The 17,431-nt window shown below is 43.9% G+C and overlaps 2 protein-coding genes across 7 annotated transcripts in view; one reads left to right on the forward strand and one right to left on the reverse strand.

Annotated features, from left to right (window-relative positions):
* Nucleotides 1–6,831, reverse strand: part of MRE11 (MRE11 homolog, double strand break repair nuclease) — a 28,326-nt gene extending 21,495 nt beyond the window's left edge. Inside the window, exons 1-6 of one of the 5 annotated variants that reach the window (XM_081002070.1) lie at nucleotides 6,677–6,800; nucleotides 3,094–3,201; nucleotides 2,410–2,495; nucleotides 2,109–2,247; nucleotides 1,107–1,267; nucleotides 839–926 (exon numbers count right to left, since the gene is read on the reverse strand). In XM_081002070.1, the coding sequence (XP_080858196.1) occupies nucleotides 839–926; nucleotides 1,107–1,267; nucleotides 2,109–2,247; nucleotides 2,410–2,441 (420 nt within the window). In that variant the 5' untranslated portion in view covers nucleotides 2,442–2,495; nucleotides 3,094–3,201; nucleotides 6,677–6,800. Of the gene's footprint in view, nucleotides 1–838; nucleotides 927–1,106; nucleotides 1,268–2,080; nucleotides 2,248–2,409; nucleotides 2,511–3,093; nucleotides 3,202–6,676 lie in introns of those variants that run through there. The other 4 variants (XM_081002068.1, XM_081002067.1, XM_081002069.1 and 1 more) reach the window with 4 other exon arrangements.
* Nucleotides 6,832–6,921: 90 nt separating this feature from the next.
* On the forward strand, nucleotides 6,922–17,014 carry ANKRD49 (ankyrin repeat domain 49). 2 transcript variants are annotated; one of them, XM_081002448.1, is made up of 4 exons: nucleotides 6,922–7,075; nucleotides 7,266–7,384; nucleotides 11,894–12,236; nucleotides 14,131–17,014. In XM_081002448.1, the coding sequence occupies exons 3-4, from the start codon at nucleotides 11,976–11,978 to the stop codon at nucleotides 14,590–14,592; spliced, it is 723 nt and encodes a 240-aa protein (XP_080858574.1). In that variant the 5' UTR covers nucleotides 6,922–7,075; nucleotides 7,266–7,384; nucleotides 11,894–11,975; the 3' UTR covers nucleotides 14,593–17,014. The 2 variants fall into 2 exon arrangements, with proteins under 2 accessions (XP_080858574.1, XP_080858573.1); XM_081002447.1 differs by having other exon boundaries at nucleotides 6,923–7,075; nucleotides 11,809–12,236.
* The last annotated feature ends 417 nt before the right edge of the window (nucleotides 17,015–17,431 follow it).

Raw genomic sequence — 17,431 nt, forward strand, 5'->3', positions numbered from 1 at the left:
TGGTCCAGCAAATGTTGGACTACAATTCCCATTAGCCACAGCCAGCCAGGGATGATAGTTGTAGTCCAGCAACAAGCAGAGGAACACAGGTTTCCCAACCAATGTAAAGCATTTAAGGGAGGAAAATCTTGTGTTCTTTTCCAGATCAGCTAAACTAGGCTTATAAATAGCTACTAGCCTGGTGCCTGTAACAGCCTCTGGGGCTAGGCATCTGGGTAAGAAAGCTTTTGTAAAGTGGAATTGATTCTTTTCCCTCCTTCTTCAGGCCATCAATAGGCCACAAACAATGAACAGAGATATATGTAGACACAAACGATATTTAAAATGCTAAATACTAATATCTTTGTGGACCTTAAGAGGATAAACTAGAATTGATTACACGGTAAGTGTACATGTTTATGCCATTGAAAAGCATGTTTTATCCTAGGCCAACAAAGGAAACAGAGAGCCACATCAACCACATTTTCAGCACCTTATGTTACAAGTTTATGCCTTCTTAAAAAGCATAAATCATTTAAAAACCTCAATGCAACTATTCAAAATTACAATGTAAGCCACCACAACCGTTTCATACAAGAATTAAGACAGTAGTTTACCTAGGCACCAATGTTGCAATCTCACTAAGGCTACAATCCTAACCCAAATTACCTGGAAGCCCCAATGACCTCTATAGGACTTACTTCTAAGTAGACATTATTAGGGCTGTACTGTAAGGACATCAATGCGTAAATGTTTGCTGGATTCTGATGTTTAAACTCTTTACTAATCTTCTGAATGTTTGTCATATCCAATAATTCATTTACCCTACTAGTTATCAACTTTTGTATAACATTCTTACCCCTGTTGGATCATCATGGTTGCCATGAATACTAAAAACTGGAATAGAAATGTTGAGATTGTCATCTTGGTAGTTCACCCAAGGGAACCTGAACAGGAGAGCAAAGTTTAAGTTCATTTATAAACAGAAATATCACTGCTCAAGTCATCACTTTTTACACTGAAACATGCCATAAATGAATGGCCACAGAATAATTATTATCATTTATTAAACTCTATTTAGAAAACATTACAACTATGATAGTCAGTTTTATCATAAAGATACCTACTTGCTAAAACCAAAATTAACTGACTGGTCACTCAGAATTTCAAACTGTATAGGACGGTCGCCCATACAATATTTCCTTAATAATTCTAAGCAAGTATGTAATGTTTTTCTGGAAGGTTTGTTTTCATGAAAGAGATCGCCTCCTAATAAAAGAAAATCCACCTATAAAAAGGAAAGGGAAAAGTTATTTTAAAATATTGAAAACCATTTCCATTTATAATTTTTTACTTCCGTTTGGTAAAACCATGCACCTTTGCAAAGATTATTAATAAATAAATTGGCAGTATTACATTCTTATTGTATTTATTATTCATAATAACATTATATACATCATATTAAACGGCTAAATTCCTCTGAGCAGTTTTTGGTTACCTGAAAGCAATTTAAAGTGCAAACAAAATCTAAAAATCAAAATTAATCTTACTCTTTCAGCATTGATTAGCCTCAAAAAGTCATTAAACAGAGAACAGTACATAAAAGGGCAAATTTATCCAGGAATTTATACTGAGTCTTTAATAAATATTTAAGTTTGTAACTCTGTAAAAGTAATATATTCATTATTTAAAATCAGCTATAATACATCATATGTTACAGTGAAATTTCAAGAAACTGATGCATTGGCAGAACCACATTACTATTCCCATAATGTCCCCATCTGTATTTTAACAATTTTTTCTGCAACATGTCACATCTCTGAAGCCATTTAAGTAAAATATCCTGCCACATGTAGCCCTTCATTACTATTCCAATCCTTGCTTATGGTTGAAGGCACTCAGGATGAGGAACCTGTGTTAAATCCAGCTCCCTTCAGCATCAGTCAGGTGGCCCGGTGGCCCAGAGGGATGAGGGAAGCTGCAGTTCAGCAACCATCTAAGGGACAACAGTTCCCCATCCATGGCCTACACATGGTACACACAGAGCTGTTGGCACATTATGACACTGCTTTCTAGAAAATACTGGTCCCTTGATGCTAACCTTACAAAGTGTTATAAAACTGCCTTGCCTCATTATCTTGAGCAAGTTTCAATATTTCATCAAATGTTACAAACGTATCATTTCCACGAGCCGCATCCTTCTCCAAGTACCCAAGATGAATGTCGGTAGCAACTAAAATTTTAAATGTAGCATTTTCTTCATCATCCCTAAACATGGGGGGAAACATAACAATGTTACTATGCGATTATACTACAATGAAGCATTTTGCAAAAGTCAGAAGTTGCACTCCCCGAATTCTACAACCATACAGACACAATTCTATAAAAGGATTCACACAAGGGGAGACAAAATATTAGCAGGGGACTTACGTAGAAGTAGAAGGCCTCATCTCTGCAATCATACCAGTGCCCCAAACCCACGGGACTCCTCACAGTTCAACAGTGCAGCTGCACCACTGAACATTAAGAGACTGAAAAAAGGAGATTCAGAGTCAGGACCTAAGAGTAACATCCAAAAGAGGAAAATACTCAATGACAATCTATAGGCAAAGTATAAAACTGATACAGTAGTACCTCAGGTTACAAACACCTCGGGTTACAGCTCTAAAGACACTTAGCTTCACTGAAACAGTAGGACTTTCTCCTGAGTAAACATGCATACAACTGCTTTGCATTGAAACTTCTTTAACATTTGTTACAATAACAGCATAAAGTCATAATCAGCATGGCCTATGCATGTTGTCTACACAAAAAAGAAAGTCCCTCTAAGTTTCCTTTAGAAAACCTGCAGCCCTAAGAACACATAAACTTGGTCTTTGTGACAATGTTGGTTTTCTGTTGGTCATAAAGAAATTACTGGTTTTTCTGTTCATTTCTTTGAACAGAAAAGTGACAGCCCCACCTATGGAGGAAGACAAGCTAAGGCTTGAGCCTGGCGTGGTGACTCAAAATTTTGACTGGTTTTTGAGATCATGCAATTCTACTGCAATCTTGGTATCTATAGTAACTTATCTATCCAAACACATCCTCTGGAATGGATTGAGGCAGAATTACCTGTCCCCAGAAAGATTTGAAAGGCACTATGAATCATACAGTGAGAACGGGAAGCCTCCTCCATTCTGGGATCCTGGCATAGAGAATGGCAGAATGATCCAATCACACCTAATGGAATGATCAATGCATAAGCAGAGTTTAACTGCACCTGCCTCCTCACCAATGACAAGCACCTCTAAGCATTCACTAAAAATCATGCTTGCTTTCTGAGAAAACACTGATTCTTTTCTTCTCCATCCTCTGTGGAGGTTGACAGTGGCAGTAAGATTGTTTTTTGTTGTTTTCTTCTATCGCAGAGAACTTGGGGATGGAAGTAAAGATTTGTTTTTCTCCCTTTCCATTGGGCCTTTGCAGGAAGCAGCAGCTAAACACTACTGGTCTTTTTTGAGGAAAAAATCTCATGCTGAATAAAAACTACAGTGGTACCTTGGGTTACAGACACTTCAGGTTACAGACGCTTCAGGTTACAGACTCTGCTAACCCAGAAATAGTACCTCAGGTTAAGAACTTTGCTTCAGGATGAGAACAAAAATAGCGTGGCAGCGGCGTGGCGGCAGCAGGATGCCCCATTAGCTAAAGTGGTACCTCAGGTTAAGAACAGTTTATGGTTAAGAATGGACCTCCGGAACTACCGTATTTTCGCTCCATAAGTCGCACTTTTTTCCTCTTAAAATCTAAGGGGAAATGTCTGTGCTGCTCCCCAACCTGCTCTTTGGGGCTGGCAGTGGCTTTCCCCAAAGAGCAGGTTGGGGAGCAGCGGAAAGGCTGCTCCCCGAGCTTGTGGGGCCGGCAGTGGGGAAAAGCTGCACTTCCCCCACCGCCAGCCCCGACACGCAGCGGGAAGGCTGCACGCAGCCTTTCCACTGCTCCCCAACCTGCTCTTTGGGTCGAGCAGCTCTGGGGTAGCCCGCGAAGCCTCCGCTGGGCAGCGGGGAGCCTTCATCCCGCTGCCCTGGGGAGAATTCGCGCAGCTATCCCTGGCTTTTGCGGGAGGTGAGGGAAGGGACAGAGTGAGGCTCTCTCACTTCCCCCATCTCCCGCAAAAGCCCCCAAGAGCCGCATTTTTTTTCCCTTGAAAGCCCCCCCCCCAAAAAAAGTAGGTGCACCTTATGGTCAGGTGCGCCTTATGGAGTGAAAAATAAGGTAATTAAGTTCTTAACCCAAGGTACTACTGTACTTCATTTCCTTCTACAGAGGGGAAAAGGACAAGTGTTTTATTTCTGCTGAGTCAAGCTTTTGCAGCAAATGCTAACAGTGTCTCGCTACTGTATCCTGCAAAAACACAACAGGAAGAGAAAGAAGCAAATTGGGTAGCTTCTTTCCCTTTCCATAATGCTGAATTCAAGTGATGCTGGAGTGTTTTGCAAACACCTAATGCAAGTGAAGTGTTGCTTAAGTATTTTGGAAGCACATCTATTGAGTTTTGCTCCAACAAATGAAACATTATTTGCTTGTTTATTATAAAAACAACAACTAAAACATCATTCAAAAGGAATTCCCAGAGTTATTTACATAAAAGAAAAAAACCCCAAACAATAAAAATATAGGTAAAACAAATAAAACTGATTGTAAAACAGACAGACTAAAAAGGCAACAAAATCGTAAGATCCAGATTAATAACAATAATCAGGGCTAAAATTAAGTCCAAAAGGCCTGTTAGTTTCTTTTTTAAATCATTTTGCCTGGCACCAAAAGGACAACAAAGCAGGCCCTAAAAGATCAGCACATCAAAGCTGGGGTAACACCATTGATAATCCACTCATGCATGGACACAGCAAGCAACTTCTCCTGTAGGTAGATGATTCTGCTGAGCTGTTGGCATGAGGTGTGATATAATGACCACAGCCCATGGAATTCCAGATACTTGATTAGCAGATACACAGCAGGCAACCTCCACTATGGGCAGCTAATTCAACTTTAATCTTAACATGAAGGGTGATCAAATGATCAATGTGATGCCAGAGGCTTATTCAGGAAGCGGCACAGCCAGAAGAGGCACTACATCATGAAGAGGCACAGCGGGCAACCACCACATGAGGTGAGGAAAATGCAAATACAAGATCAGGCCTTCTGGGTGGTGGTTTCTTCTCCCTCCATACACACTCTGTGACCTCTTCTAGTACTGCCTTTTATCTATTCAGCTGCGCTTTTAGATTTCCATCAAATGTTCTTAACCAACCTTCAGGCAAGCCACTTTGGGCCACTCTGCAGGAAGGAAGCTAACGAAGGCAACAAACAAACTTCTTCTGCTTAAGTCCTGGGGTGACAGATTGATCACACCCAAATAGAAACACCTGCTGCTTTTCCCCTGGAAAAGAGGCACTTGCCAAAGCACAGACTCATGGAGAGACGCGGCAGGCAACATCCTCTATGGGCAGAAAACTAGTCTCTGGGGTAGCTCCATCAGTACTAGAGCGTGAGGCTCTTAAACAGGCATAGGCAAACTCGGCCCTCCAGATGTTTTGAGACTACAATTCCCATCATCCCTGACCACTGGTCCTGTTAGCTAGGAATGATGATAATAATAATAATAATAATAATAATTTTATTATTTATACCCCGAGTTTCCCCAGCCACTCTGGGCGGCTCCCAATCGAGTGTTAAAAACAATACAGCATTAAATATTTAAAACTTCCCTAAACAGGGCTGCCTTCATATGTCTTTTAAAGATAGGATAGCTGCTTATTTCCTTCACATCTGAAGGGAGGGTGTTCCACAGGGCGGGCGCCACTACCGAGAAGGCCCTCTGTCTGGTTCCCTGTAACCTCATTTCTCACAGTCAGGGAACTGCCAGAAGGCCCTCGGCGCTGGATCTCAGTGTCCGGGCTGAACAATGGGGGTGGAGACGCTCCTTCAGGTATCCTGGGCCGAGGCCGTTTAGGGCTTTAAAGGTCAGCAGCAACACTTTGAATTGTGCTCGGAAACGTACTTGGAGCCAATGCAGATCTCTCAGGACCGGTGTTATATGGTCCCTGTGGCCGCTCCCAGTCACCAGTCTAGCTGCCACATTCTGGATTAATTGCAGTTTCGGGGTCACCTTCAAAGGTAGCCCCACGTAGAGCGCAGTGCAGTAGTCCAAGCAGGAGATAACTAGAGCATGCACCACTCTGGCAAGACAGTCCGCCAGATGGGAGTTGTAGGCCAAAAACATCTGAAGGGCCGAGTTTGCTTATGCCTGCTCTTAAATCTCAGTCAGGGCCATGAGTTCGAGCCCCGTATTGGGCAAAAGATTCCTGCATTGCAGGCGGCTCGACTAGATGACTTCCGTGGGCCCTTACACTTCTATGGAATGTACTGCAGCCTCGACGTGAGGGAGGGATCAGTGGAACAAGCGTGTTACGCAAGACACGTAGCCTTCTGCGCGTGGGAAGAGACCCTTTTTTGGTCCAGTTATTTCCTCTCTTTCCCTGGAGGCGCTGGCTATTTTGTGGGTGGGGGATGGGGAAGATGTCTGAATTCTACTTCAAAAGCGAAACTTCTCCCTCGGAGGGCGGGAACGGGCGGACTAGGCCGCAGCCTCTACCGGAGACCCAGCTCCCCTGATGCCGCCTCACGCGGCGCCTCACGCTTCCCGCGCTCTTACCCTCCTTCCCGGCGCGCGGCCTACGACGCAACGCCTCCAGTTTCCATAGCGCCGCGGCTATTGGGAGCGGGGAGGAAGAGAGAGAAATAACTCCGCCCCTTTCCGGGCGCGCACGCGCAAGGCAAGGCCCATCTCGCGACAAGCGTCCTGAACCCCGCCCCCCCCCGCCTCCGAGCTAAGCTCCTCCTTTCCCTTCGTACCCAATGCACGCTTCAGGCCACGCCCCCTCTCCTCTTCTAAACCCGGTCCCCAAGCACTGCAGGCAATCCCCACTGCGCAGCCGCAGCAAGGGTGAAAGAGTGACACGAAAGGGCCGAGGAAGGCCGGAAGTCCCCTGGCGCCTGGGGTTGCTGCCGGTCATTCCTTGGCCCCGCCCCTTCCCCCGGGCTGGAGGCGGGGGTGAGTTTTCCCCGCGGCGCGTCCGAGGCGGGCTGCTGCGAAAGCCCTGCGGAGGTTCCAGCCGGGTCCTCCAGCCAAGGGGCTCCGTCTTTCGGGCGCCGCTAGCAAAAAAAGGGGGGGAGGTAAGGGATATTAATTATGATTATTATTGAAATATGATGGGTTAATGAATTGCTTTTTATTTTGCCAGCCTTTGGAAACCTGATGCTTCTGGTTCTGGAGCGCTGCAGCTTGTTGCAAAAAAAAAAAAAAGAATCACGGCATGTGTCTGCTAAGCAACGCTGAGTTCAATGGGACTTCTTGCTCAAGGTAAGTTGCTGCAGCGAGTAGTGGGATTTTGCAAGCGGAGGAGCGCAAATGTCAGTTTCCTTGGAAACCAGGATGCAGCTGGGTATTTTTAATTTTATCTCCTAAAATTTATACACCGCTTGATTTTGCCAGCAAAGTAACAAACCTCATAGTGGTTTACGGAAAGCATAAAATCAGGAGAACACTTACCGTACATTATAACATGCAGAAAGTTAGAACGCTAAATCAGATCAAAACTCACATCAGCATTTCTGAGCACCTGGGACGGCGTGTGTAAACAGTGTCTTTAGCAGGCACCGAAAAGAGCACAGTGTAGTTTTTAGCTCTGGCATAAGTACAGTGGTACCTCGGGTTAAGAACTTAATTTGTTCCGGAGGTCCGTTCTTAACCTGAAACTGTTCTTAACCTGAAGCCCCACTTTAGCTAATGGAGCCTCCCCCTGCTGCCGCGCCGCTGGAGCATGATTTCTGTTCTCATCCTAAAGCAAAGTTCTTAACCTGAGGTACTATTTCTGGGTAAGCATATGTAACCTGAGGTACCACTGTAATGTGAAGGTTGCAACCCAAAGAGCTTTCTTTCTGGTAGAGCCTTGAGCAATTCTTAGACGATTGTTTTGCATGTTGAAGCTCAGGGCCATCTTTAGCATATGTGGCGCTGTGGTGCAAAAAACTGCCCAGCGCCCCCAGTTTGGGGGGAGGGCAGGCCAAAGTTGTTGAGCTTTTGGGGTGCACACAAATCTCTCCCATGCCACTGCGGGTGGAGGGAAGAGAACAACCCCCGCAGCGGCTTGGGCGCACAACTCTCTCCCATGCTGCTGTGGGAGGAGAGCAATCCCCACAGAGGCATGGGAGGGAAGCTGCACGCCTCGTGTGAGCAGCATGCATGCGCTGGGTGGGCCTCTCGACAGCCCACCAATCCCAGGTGCGCAGGAGGGTGGAGCCAGCTGGCTGCCTCAATGCCAGCAGCAGAAAAGCCTGTGGTGTTCTGACAGGCTCTGCTCTGCCCAGCAACGGCTGTTGGCTGGCCTGGCTCTTCAATCCCCAGACTCTTGGCCTGGCGCCCCTGAGAGCCCAGCGCCTGGGTGCCACACACCCCTAGTGCCTATGGGTAAGCCGGCCCTGTTGAGGCTTAATACAGTTTTTGTTTACAAAGCAGGTACAGGCTTCTTGTGGCCTGAGCTAGGGCAGCTAGTTGCAAAAGAGGACCATTCATCTTCTAGTGTGTAAACGTAAAGGGACCCCTGACCGTTAGGTCCAGTTGTGACCGACTCTGGGGTTGTGGTGCTCATCTCGCTTTATTGGCCGAGGGAGCCGGCGTACAGCTTCCGGGTCATGTGGCCAGCATGACCAAGCCGCTTCTGGCGAACGAGAGCAGCACACGGAAACACCGTTTACCTTCCCGCCGAAGCGGTACCTATTTATCTACTTGCACTTTGACGTGCTTTCAAGCTGCTAGGTTGTCAGGAGCTGGGACCAAGAAACAGGAGCTCACCCCGTCGCAGGGATTCGAACCGCCGACCTTCTGATCGGCAAGTCCTAGGCTCGGTGGTTTAACCCACAGCGCCACCCGAAGAGGGTATTTTAGTGCTTGAAGTTTGAGTGACAAGCTGTACCTGCTGAAATTCCTCTTCTACACAATTGCCAAAGGTGAGGGGGCCCTGTCCTTTTGCATCTGACCCCTCTTGCCTGATCCTATGCATGCTTACTTGGATGTAAGACCCACTGAGTTCAGTAGGAGCTACTCACACATAAGGCTGCAAACCCCATTCAGTGAGATTCCCACTGAGTCTGATAGTAGTTTATCCCACATGGGACGTTGCCATGAGCGCAGGCACAGTGTGTGTGTGCAAAAATCACACCTCTCCACTGTAACTCTTGAGTGAGTAGGAGCCTGCCCGCCTGTCTGCATGCTCCCGTACCACTCCTTCTCTGCTGTTCTTGATTTGCTGACCAGCTACTGAAAACAATGATTTGGTGCTAATCCAATATGTGGTCAATAATTTCCACTTACCAGTTGATCGTATTGTATGCTTTTGTTATATCTCTTCATTGCAGCATTGGTTTTTGTAATAATAATAATAATAATAATAATAATAATAATAATAATAATAAATTATTATTTATAGCCCACCCATCTGGCTGGGTTTCCCCAGCCACTCTGGGCAGCTTCCAGCAAAATATCAAAATACAATAGTTCATCAAACATTAAAAGTTTCCCTAAACAGGGCTGCCTTCAGATGTCTTCAGAAGTCTGGTAGTTGTTGTTCTCTTTGACATCTGGTGGGAGGGCGTTCCACAGGGCGGGTGCCGCTACCAAGAAGGCCCTCTGCCTGGTTCCCTGTGACTTGGCTTCTCGCAGCGAGAGAACCACCAGAAGGCCCTTGGCGCTGGACCTCAGTGTCTGGGCAGAACAATGGGGGTGGAGACGCTCCTTCAGATATACTGGACCGAGGCCGTTTAGGGCTTTAAAGGTCAGCACCAACACTTTGAATTGTGCCTGTAAACATACTGGGAGCCAATGTAGGTTTTTCAAGCCTGGTGTTATATGGTCTTAGCGGCCACTCCCAGTCACCAGTTTAGCTGCCGCATTCTGGATTAGTTGTTGTTTTTGGGTCACCTTCAAAGTTAGCCCCATGTAGAGCGCATTGCAGTAGTCCAAGCGGGAGATAACTAGAGCATGCACCATTCTGGCGAGACAGTCCACAGGCAGGTAGGGTCTCAGCCTGCGTACCAAATGGAGCTGGTAAACAGCTGCCCAGGACACAGAATTGACCTGCACCTCCATGGACAGCTGTGAGTCCAAAATGACTCCCAGGCTGCACACCTGGTCCTTCAGGGGCACAGTTACCCCATTCAGGACCAGGGAGTCATCCACACCTGCCCGCTTCCTGTTCCCCCAAAACAGTACTTCTAACCCTATCCTGCCGGAGATGATGAAACAGTGCGACCAAGGCAGTTTCAGTGAATCCCAACTGGAAGGGATCCAATGGAATGGAATATTTTAGGGACATTCTTGAAGTTGAGATTGTATATTTGCTCTACTTGAGAGGCCTTCCTTCAGGTCCTGCCTCTGAGGGAAGGCACATGGGTGACCTTGTCGGCTGCGGTGCCCAGGATTTGGAACAGCATCCCAAGAGAATTTTAACTGATCCCCTCACGATCTGCTTCTTAGACAGGTGGCAGTGACTATTCTATTCAAGAATCTTCTGTAGGAGTCTGATTTTATTATAATAAATAGCTTTGTGGCATCGTAAACACTGACAGATCTATTATGTGAGATAGCCTTCCCCCAATCGGTGCCTGTCAGATTCCCCCGCCCTTCCAATTAGCTTGTATGGCTAATTGCATTATGGGAGTATTAGTACGAAAAAAGAAGGGCAGCAGGTTGGGGAAGGCCGCCATAGGTTTTCATGAGCTGCAGTCCCATTTCATCAAATGCATTATGGTATTATGAGTTTGTCTACAGTGATATTGGAGGGGAGCAAAACAAGTAGACTGTTAATCACACTGGCTGTTCACAGCGCACTTGTTGTGGATAATGCAGGATAATGCCTAGTGCATCTGATGAAGTGCACTGTATTTCACTAAGACTTGTTCCCTAATAAATTGGTTACTCTTTACACTGCCACAAGACTCTTACTGCTTTTGGAATGTTTTGACTATGTATTTTGCAGCACTTTCAAGTTTGTTTGTATTTTGTTGTGATTTTGAACCATAGTTTTTCCCTTGATTTTATTATATAGCTGTCTTGATGTTTGTAAGCCTCCTTGTTTGGTTTACTTAAAAATAGATAGTGGCGTGTAAATGAATCAGTAATAGTAATAATAAGATTGGGAAGGACAGGGAGGAAATCTTACTGGCCTAAGTTTGGACATACCGTATTTGTTGCTCTATATACGACTCACTTTTTCCCTCCTGAAAAGTAAGGGGAAATGTGTGTGCATCTTATGGAGCGAATGCAGGCTGCGCAGCTATCACAGAAGCCAGAACACCAAGAGGGATTGCTGCTTTCACTGCGCAGCGATCCCTCTTGCTGTTCTGGCTTCTGAGATTCGGGACTATTTTTTTTCTTGTTTTCCTCCTCCAAAAACTAGGTGCGTCTTGTGGTCTGGTGCGTCTTATGGAGCGAAAAATAGAGTAATTGCCTCAGTCTCGCCACACAATGCTCTCGAAGATATCTAACAAAATGACTAAGCTTTGTGTGATGCCATAAAATGCCGTCTTATTCAATACCTATTCACTTTAGCTGACCTTTCATAGGAGGCATAAGGTCTGATATAAGTCAGGATTTGAGAGAAGGATTTCTTTTTTTGCTCCTGCACTGCCACAATTCTTTTTTTTTAGTGTTAAATGCTAAGAACTTACATCTTTTTTGTGTGTACTGGTCACTGTATTAATCATTTCTTAATTTTTCTTTCTCTAAAGGTTGCCATGATGTTGATGCGATCTATGCCACTAGCCTTTGCTAGCTGTTTCTATGTGCTTGTAAATTCTGCTGATGAACAATCAGGAAATGAAATGAGCTAGAAGAGGAGGGAGGAGGAGGAACTATTTCACGTGTAAATTGGGGCTTGAGAACTCAAGTCTGCAGAATGAATGAAAGTGGGAAGTCCTCAGAGAAGAACATAGAGGAGGATGCAAAAGATTATAGAGACTTTCCTGAGAGCTTTAACCAGCTTGAATTGTTGGAGACCCACCGGCACCTGATCCCCACAGGAACACAGAGTCTTTGGTCTGGAGATTCTGACGATGAAGACCAGGAAGAAAAAACCGAGGAATGGTACCAGGCTCAAGAGAAGAAGCTGGAAAACCACCCAGATAAGCTTCTGCTTTGGGCAGCAGAAAAAAATAGAGTAAGCCATTTCTTAATCACATATGGGAAATTCATACTGGGGCTGTGTGTGTCGTGCCAGAAACCTAAATTTCTTCAACCTGATGTGGACAATCATTCCAGGCTTCATGATTTATGAAGCTGATAATGAGTGCCAAAGCTGAGTGCTCTTCCTTTCCGTTCTCCCTCCTCTCAGCATGTTCTGGCTTTGGCACAAAGTTGTTGAGGATTTATTATTATCACAAATGAAAGATTCGTTACATTTGTTAGTCACTTTGTACAAAAAAAAGTCTCAAAATGCTTTAATTGGATACAATACCAAGAGATAAAGTAAACTAGAAGGCAAAGATCTAGCAAACAATATACATTACAAAATTCCTAAAAAGCTCATCTAAGAGTACAATAGCCTACCTCCCTGCCTCGGCCCCCACCCAACTAAAAGATGAGCACCACAGTGGATGCTAACTTAAATATTATCCAAGAACTGGATCCTTTTAAGCTATTTTCCTGATTTGTTAACCCTAAGTCACAGTACTTAGGGTTGGCTGAATACCAACCAGGAACATCTAATCAAAACCAGGGTGCAGTGAGGGAACTGAGGGTTGCTCAGACCTGGTGCCCATTCCTAGCTTCATAAATAAAGTTTAGTGAGGCCCTGGATTATTGTCAGATTTGGGGCACTGTGACACGCTTCCTGCTATGCAGAAAAACTGTAGTTGCGAAGTGGGATTTGATGTTTCATCTCCATGCTTCTTAAGTGGTTTTGCACAGAAGCCAAGGCCAATAAACATCCTTGTTTGTTGTGTGCTATAATCAAAGCAGTTCTCTTAAGAGGTTTCAGTGTTACTTCATTCTGTCCCTGCAACGGCTCTTGCACAATAGAGATCCAGTGGAATGTGGTGGATAGAGTGTCAGGCTAGGAACAGAGAGACCCAGGTTAAAATCCCCACTCTGCCATAAACCTTGTTCAGTGATCTCGGGCCAATCCCTCTTTCTCTCAGTATATTCAGTTGTAAGGGGGGAAAAACAGGAAGGGAAGACCCATGTACAGTGGTACCTCAGGTTAAGAACTTAATTCGTTCTGGAGGTCCGTTCTTAACCTGAAACTGTTCTTAACCTGAAGCACCACTTTAGCTAATGGGGCCCCCCGCTGCCGCTGCGCAATTTCTGTTCTCATCCTGAAGCAAAGTTCTTAACCCAAGGTACTATTTCTGGGTTAGTGGAGTCTGTAACCTGAAGCATATGTAACCCGAAGTGTCTGTAACCCGAGGTACCACTGTATATCACTCCAAAGCACTTACAGGAGAGATGGGGCAAAAACATCATATCTAAGTCAACTATTATTAACAATTAATTATTATTATAAACATTATTACTGTTTATTTAATAATTTTGTATACCACCCTTCATCCGAAGATGACAGGGCAATTCACAACATAATAATACAAAACGAAAACACGAAATGCATAATAAAAACGGAAGCAAACAAATCAATAACATCCCTCCCAAGGAACACATTTTAAAAGCCATAGAATGTTAGTGAGCCAAACGCCTGGTTGAAGAGAAAACGTTTCATTCTGGCGCCTAAAGATATGTAACAAAGGAGCCAGGTGAGTCTTGTGGGGGAGAACATCCCACAAACTGGGGAGCCACTGCAGAAAAGGCCTTTTCTGTGTTGCCTTGCTGCGGCCCTCTCATGGGGGAGGCACACGAAAAAGGGTCTCAGGCGGTGATCACACATGGTCCAGGACAGGTCGCATCATTAGGCTGAGATAGAATAAATTTGACTGAAGTTCCGTGAGCTTTTATAGCTGAGCAAAGTATTGGTTCAATGTCTTCAGTACTACTCTTGCTGTAAAAGCAATGCATCTAGCTTGCAGGCTTGCTGAAACTTATTTGTCTCTTCACCCCCGCAGCTCAGCACGGTGCAAAGGCTCCTGTCTCAAAACCTTGCTCCAGTAAATGTCCAGGATGAAGATTTCTATACCCCTCTCCACCGGGCTGCCTATAACGGGCACTTGGAAGTTGTACGGGAACTGATTGCCCACGGCGCGGATGTCCATGCCTTGACAGTGGATAGCTGGACTCCCCTGCACAGTGCCTGCAAGTGGAACAACACCAAGATAGCATCGTTCTTGCTCCAGCATGGGGCAGATATCAATGCTCAGACCAATGGCTTGCTGACTCCACTTCACCTTGCAGCAGGGAACCGGGAGAGCAAGGAAACCCTCGAACTCTTGCTCATGAATCGCTACCTAAAGCCAAATCTCAAGAACAACTTGGACGAGACGGCGTATGATATTGCCAGGAGGACTGATATATATCACTACCTGTTTGAGATTGTCGAAAGTTGCACAAATTCTGCGTCCGATTCTTAGAAGTTGCATACGTTTGAATGTCAAAACACACACACTGCCAGCGCCTTTGTAAGAAGTTCTCTTTGTAATTGCACTCAAAAGTCGGTGCTTTCAACCCCACCTCTTTGGTGTAGCTTTACTCTGTGAGATGCTGAAATGAGGTCTCGTTTTGTTATGATGTCGTTATTTTTATACTATAAACCACTCTACCCTTAAACTTGTGAAACATTTCCACTTTTACTTGAAAAGCTCTGGAGGAATCCTAAATATCTTGGGGCTGTTTCCCACATTGACTACTTAAAGTGGCAGAAGTACTCCCATCCGTCAATCTCATATCCCAAAGCATGGGAATACACAGGAGTTGGGAACCAGCATTGTTTGAAACATTTGGGGTGTTTTGTTTTTTCCTTTTAAAACCATTGAGAATTACTGAGACCTCTCTGCTGACTTACAGGGGCTGTGCTTGAGCAGAAAGAAACCCGTACAGCCTCCAGGCAGTTGTAATGAGGTTAGCAGCTGCCCATCAACAGGGGAAAAATATTTTCTCAGCTATTAAAAACTGAGCTACCCTGAAATCAAAAAGTGCAATGTGATGGTCAGATTTCAGTGTCTGGTGCAATATATAATATACCTTGTCTGCCTACCTTCAAACCATAACATTTTATGTGCTCAGATTTTGCTTTTTAAAGGGATAACATGAATGAATGGAAATAATATGCTGGGATGACATTATTTATTTGATGGCTGTGTGAGCAAGATTTGAATCCTCATTCAATCCTACTGATGGATTCAATTGTTGAAAGTTACGTGGATTCTTTGCTTACTGTTGCCCTCCATAGATGCTTAACAGCGATAGATTTTTTCAAAAGCAAACCTGGGAGCAGAAAACATTACCTGGAAGTGGCACTATGGATTTCAGAACTTGGTAATTCATGTACTTTCTTCCTTTGTTACATTTTCATATAATGGACAGGGATGAGCTGGATGTCATTCATGAACGAGAAGTAGCCTGTTGTCACACACACAGGTTTTATCCATTCCAAAGATACTTGGGACTGGTTCACATAATACTTTTAAAATACAAGTTTGAAAAAATTCATGTAAACAGTAGGTGTTGTCTCTCTACAGCTACATGTAATCCCCCCCCCCCCCCATAAATCTTATTGGCTTGTACCAGATAGAAATTGGTACAAATAGGTTCTCAATTTCATGTACAGTGTCAATGGGTAATGTATGAATTGACATACATGTAAACACTGTGTTTGCTCCTTTTGAATGAGTGAATTAGCCCTAAATTAAAAGTCAGACCCACTGACATTGGGTGGTAATGTGATGTTACCTCATAACTCGATTCACTGAGGCTGTTCTTGAATAAGTGGCCTAAAGGCTACAATCCAAAACTTGTAAGCTAAAATCCATTTAACTCTGAAATAGACAAACAATCATCAGTGGTAGATCAGCGAGGGAACTCTGGAGCAAAGTGGCTTGCGTATTGAAGCCAACAGTCCTTAATTTTGTAGTCCAAAGACCCAGTTCTGATTACTACTTACAAACCTGAACTTCTTGACTAAATGTGACACTGTGTGCAGCACTCCAATGTGGTCTATAAACTACTTGAATTGACCAGAAAATTACTAGTATGTTATCCTGTTCATTTATCAGCAGACTTTGCTCCATATAATCACATAGTTCCTGCTAAAATCAGTAAAATAATTTCCCTAACTTACTAGAAAGTAAGCCTCATTGTAATTGTAATAGGCAGGTTTAGTTTTCTGAACTGATTACCGGTGCTTAGCATTAGGCTACACATTCTGCTGTTCTAACGGCACCTCTAAATAAATGTTTCAAGATTTGACATCCAAGCCATTTTAAGTTAGTAGTATGCTAATTAAAGTGGCTAGCAGATCACCATCTTAAGGTTGCACTACAAATTTAGACTGCTTGGGAACCAGTTTAAATGTGACAATTTCTCCCAAAAGAACACCGTGACTTGTAGTTTTGTCAATGCTGAGGCTTCACTGGAAAATGATTGCCAGTTTTATCTCAAACTGCAATTGCCATTCTGTGGTTGGGAGCTGTGACTAATAAGCAGGTCTGAAACCATTTTAAAGGTGTAGTGTAGAAAAAGGCATTTTGTAGTACGTCTTTAAGTAGTGCAAAATTGCGAAGATCTACTGTAACTGAAAGCTGTAAAGCACTAGTATGTTATAACAGAGAGAACTGGAGTATTTATTATTGTATGAAACGACAAATACAGATGATATCAAAGTTCACTTTAAAGATTTTTTTATTTTTTGTGAGGTACTTGTTAATGTTTGAAAACCGCATGAAAAGTGAAATGGAATGTAACTGAACTTAATACAGGTAACACTTGAAATACAGTATACTGTAATTCTGCTGTGAGTCTTATTTAAAAATAAAATATTTAACACAGTGAAACGTGGTCTTCAGCTGCAAGGTTCATTGCAATGATTTGTGGGTTGATTAAGAGCAGTACAGCACTCTGGATACTAACAGCTTTCAGAAATACAGTGCAGCTAAATATCTAAAGGTCTGTATTAAGGGGAAATGAGTGATTGTATGTATGTAACTGAGGGATTGTGTAGAAGCTAGAGCACTTTCAGGGAAACTGACACTGTCCTTTTTAAAATTTAATTGCATGCATATGTTGGCATTTCTTTGAGAGAGTGTGTGGGGCTCACTACTGCCTGTGGTTGTGGTGGAACACAATACAGAGTGTTGTGTGATTAGCAGCACATGATCATATGAAGCTGCTTTTTACTGAATTGAACTGCTAGTCTGTCTAGCTCAGCATTGTCTCAGCTGATTAGTAATATGCTTTTAAATAGAGATTCCAGAA

The sequence above is a fragment of the Podarcis pityusensis genome (assembly GCF_964106645.2).
Source record: "Podarcis pityusensis genome assembly, chromosome: 4".
Classification (NCBI taxonomy): Eukaryota; Metazoa; Chordata; class Lepidosauria; order Squamata; family Lacertidae; genus Podarcis; species Podarcis pityusensis.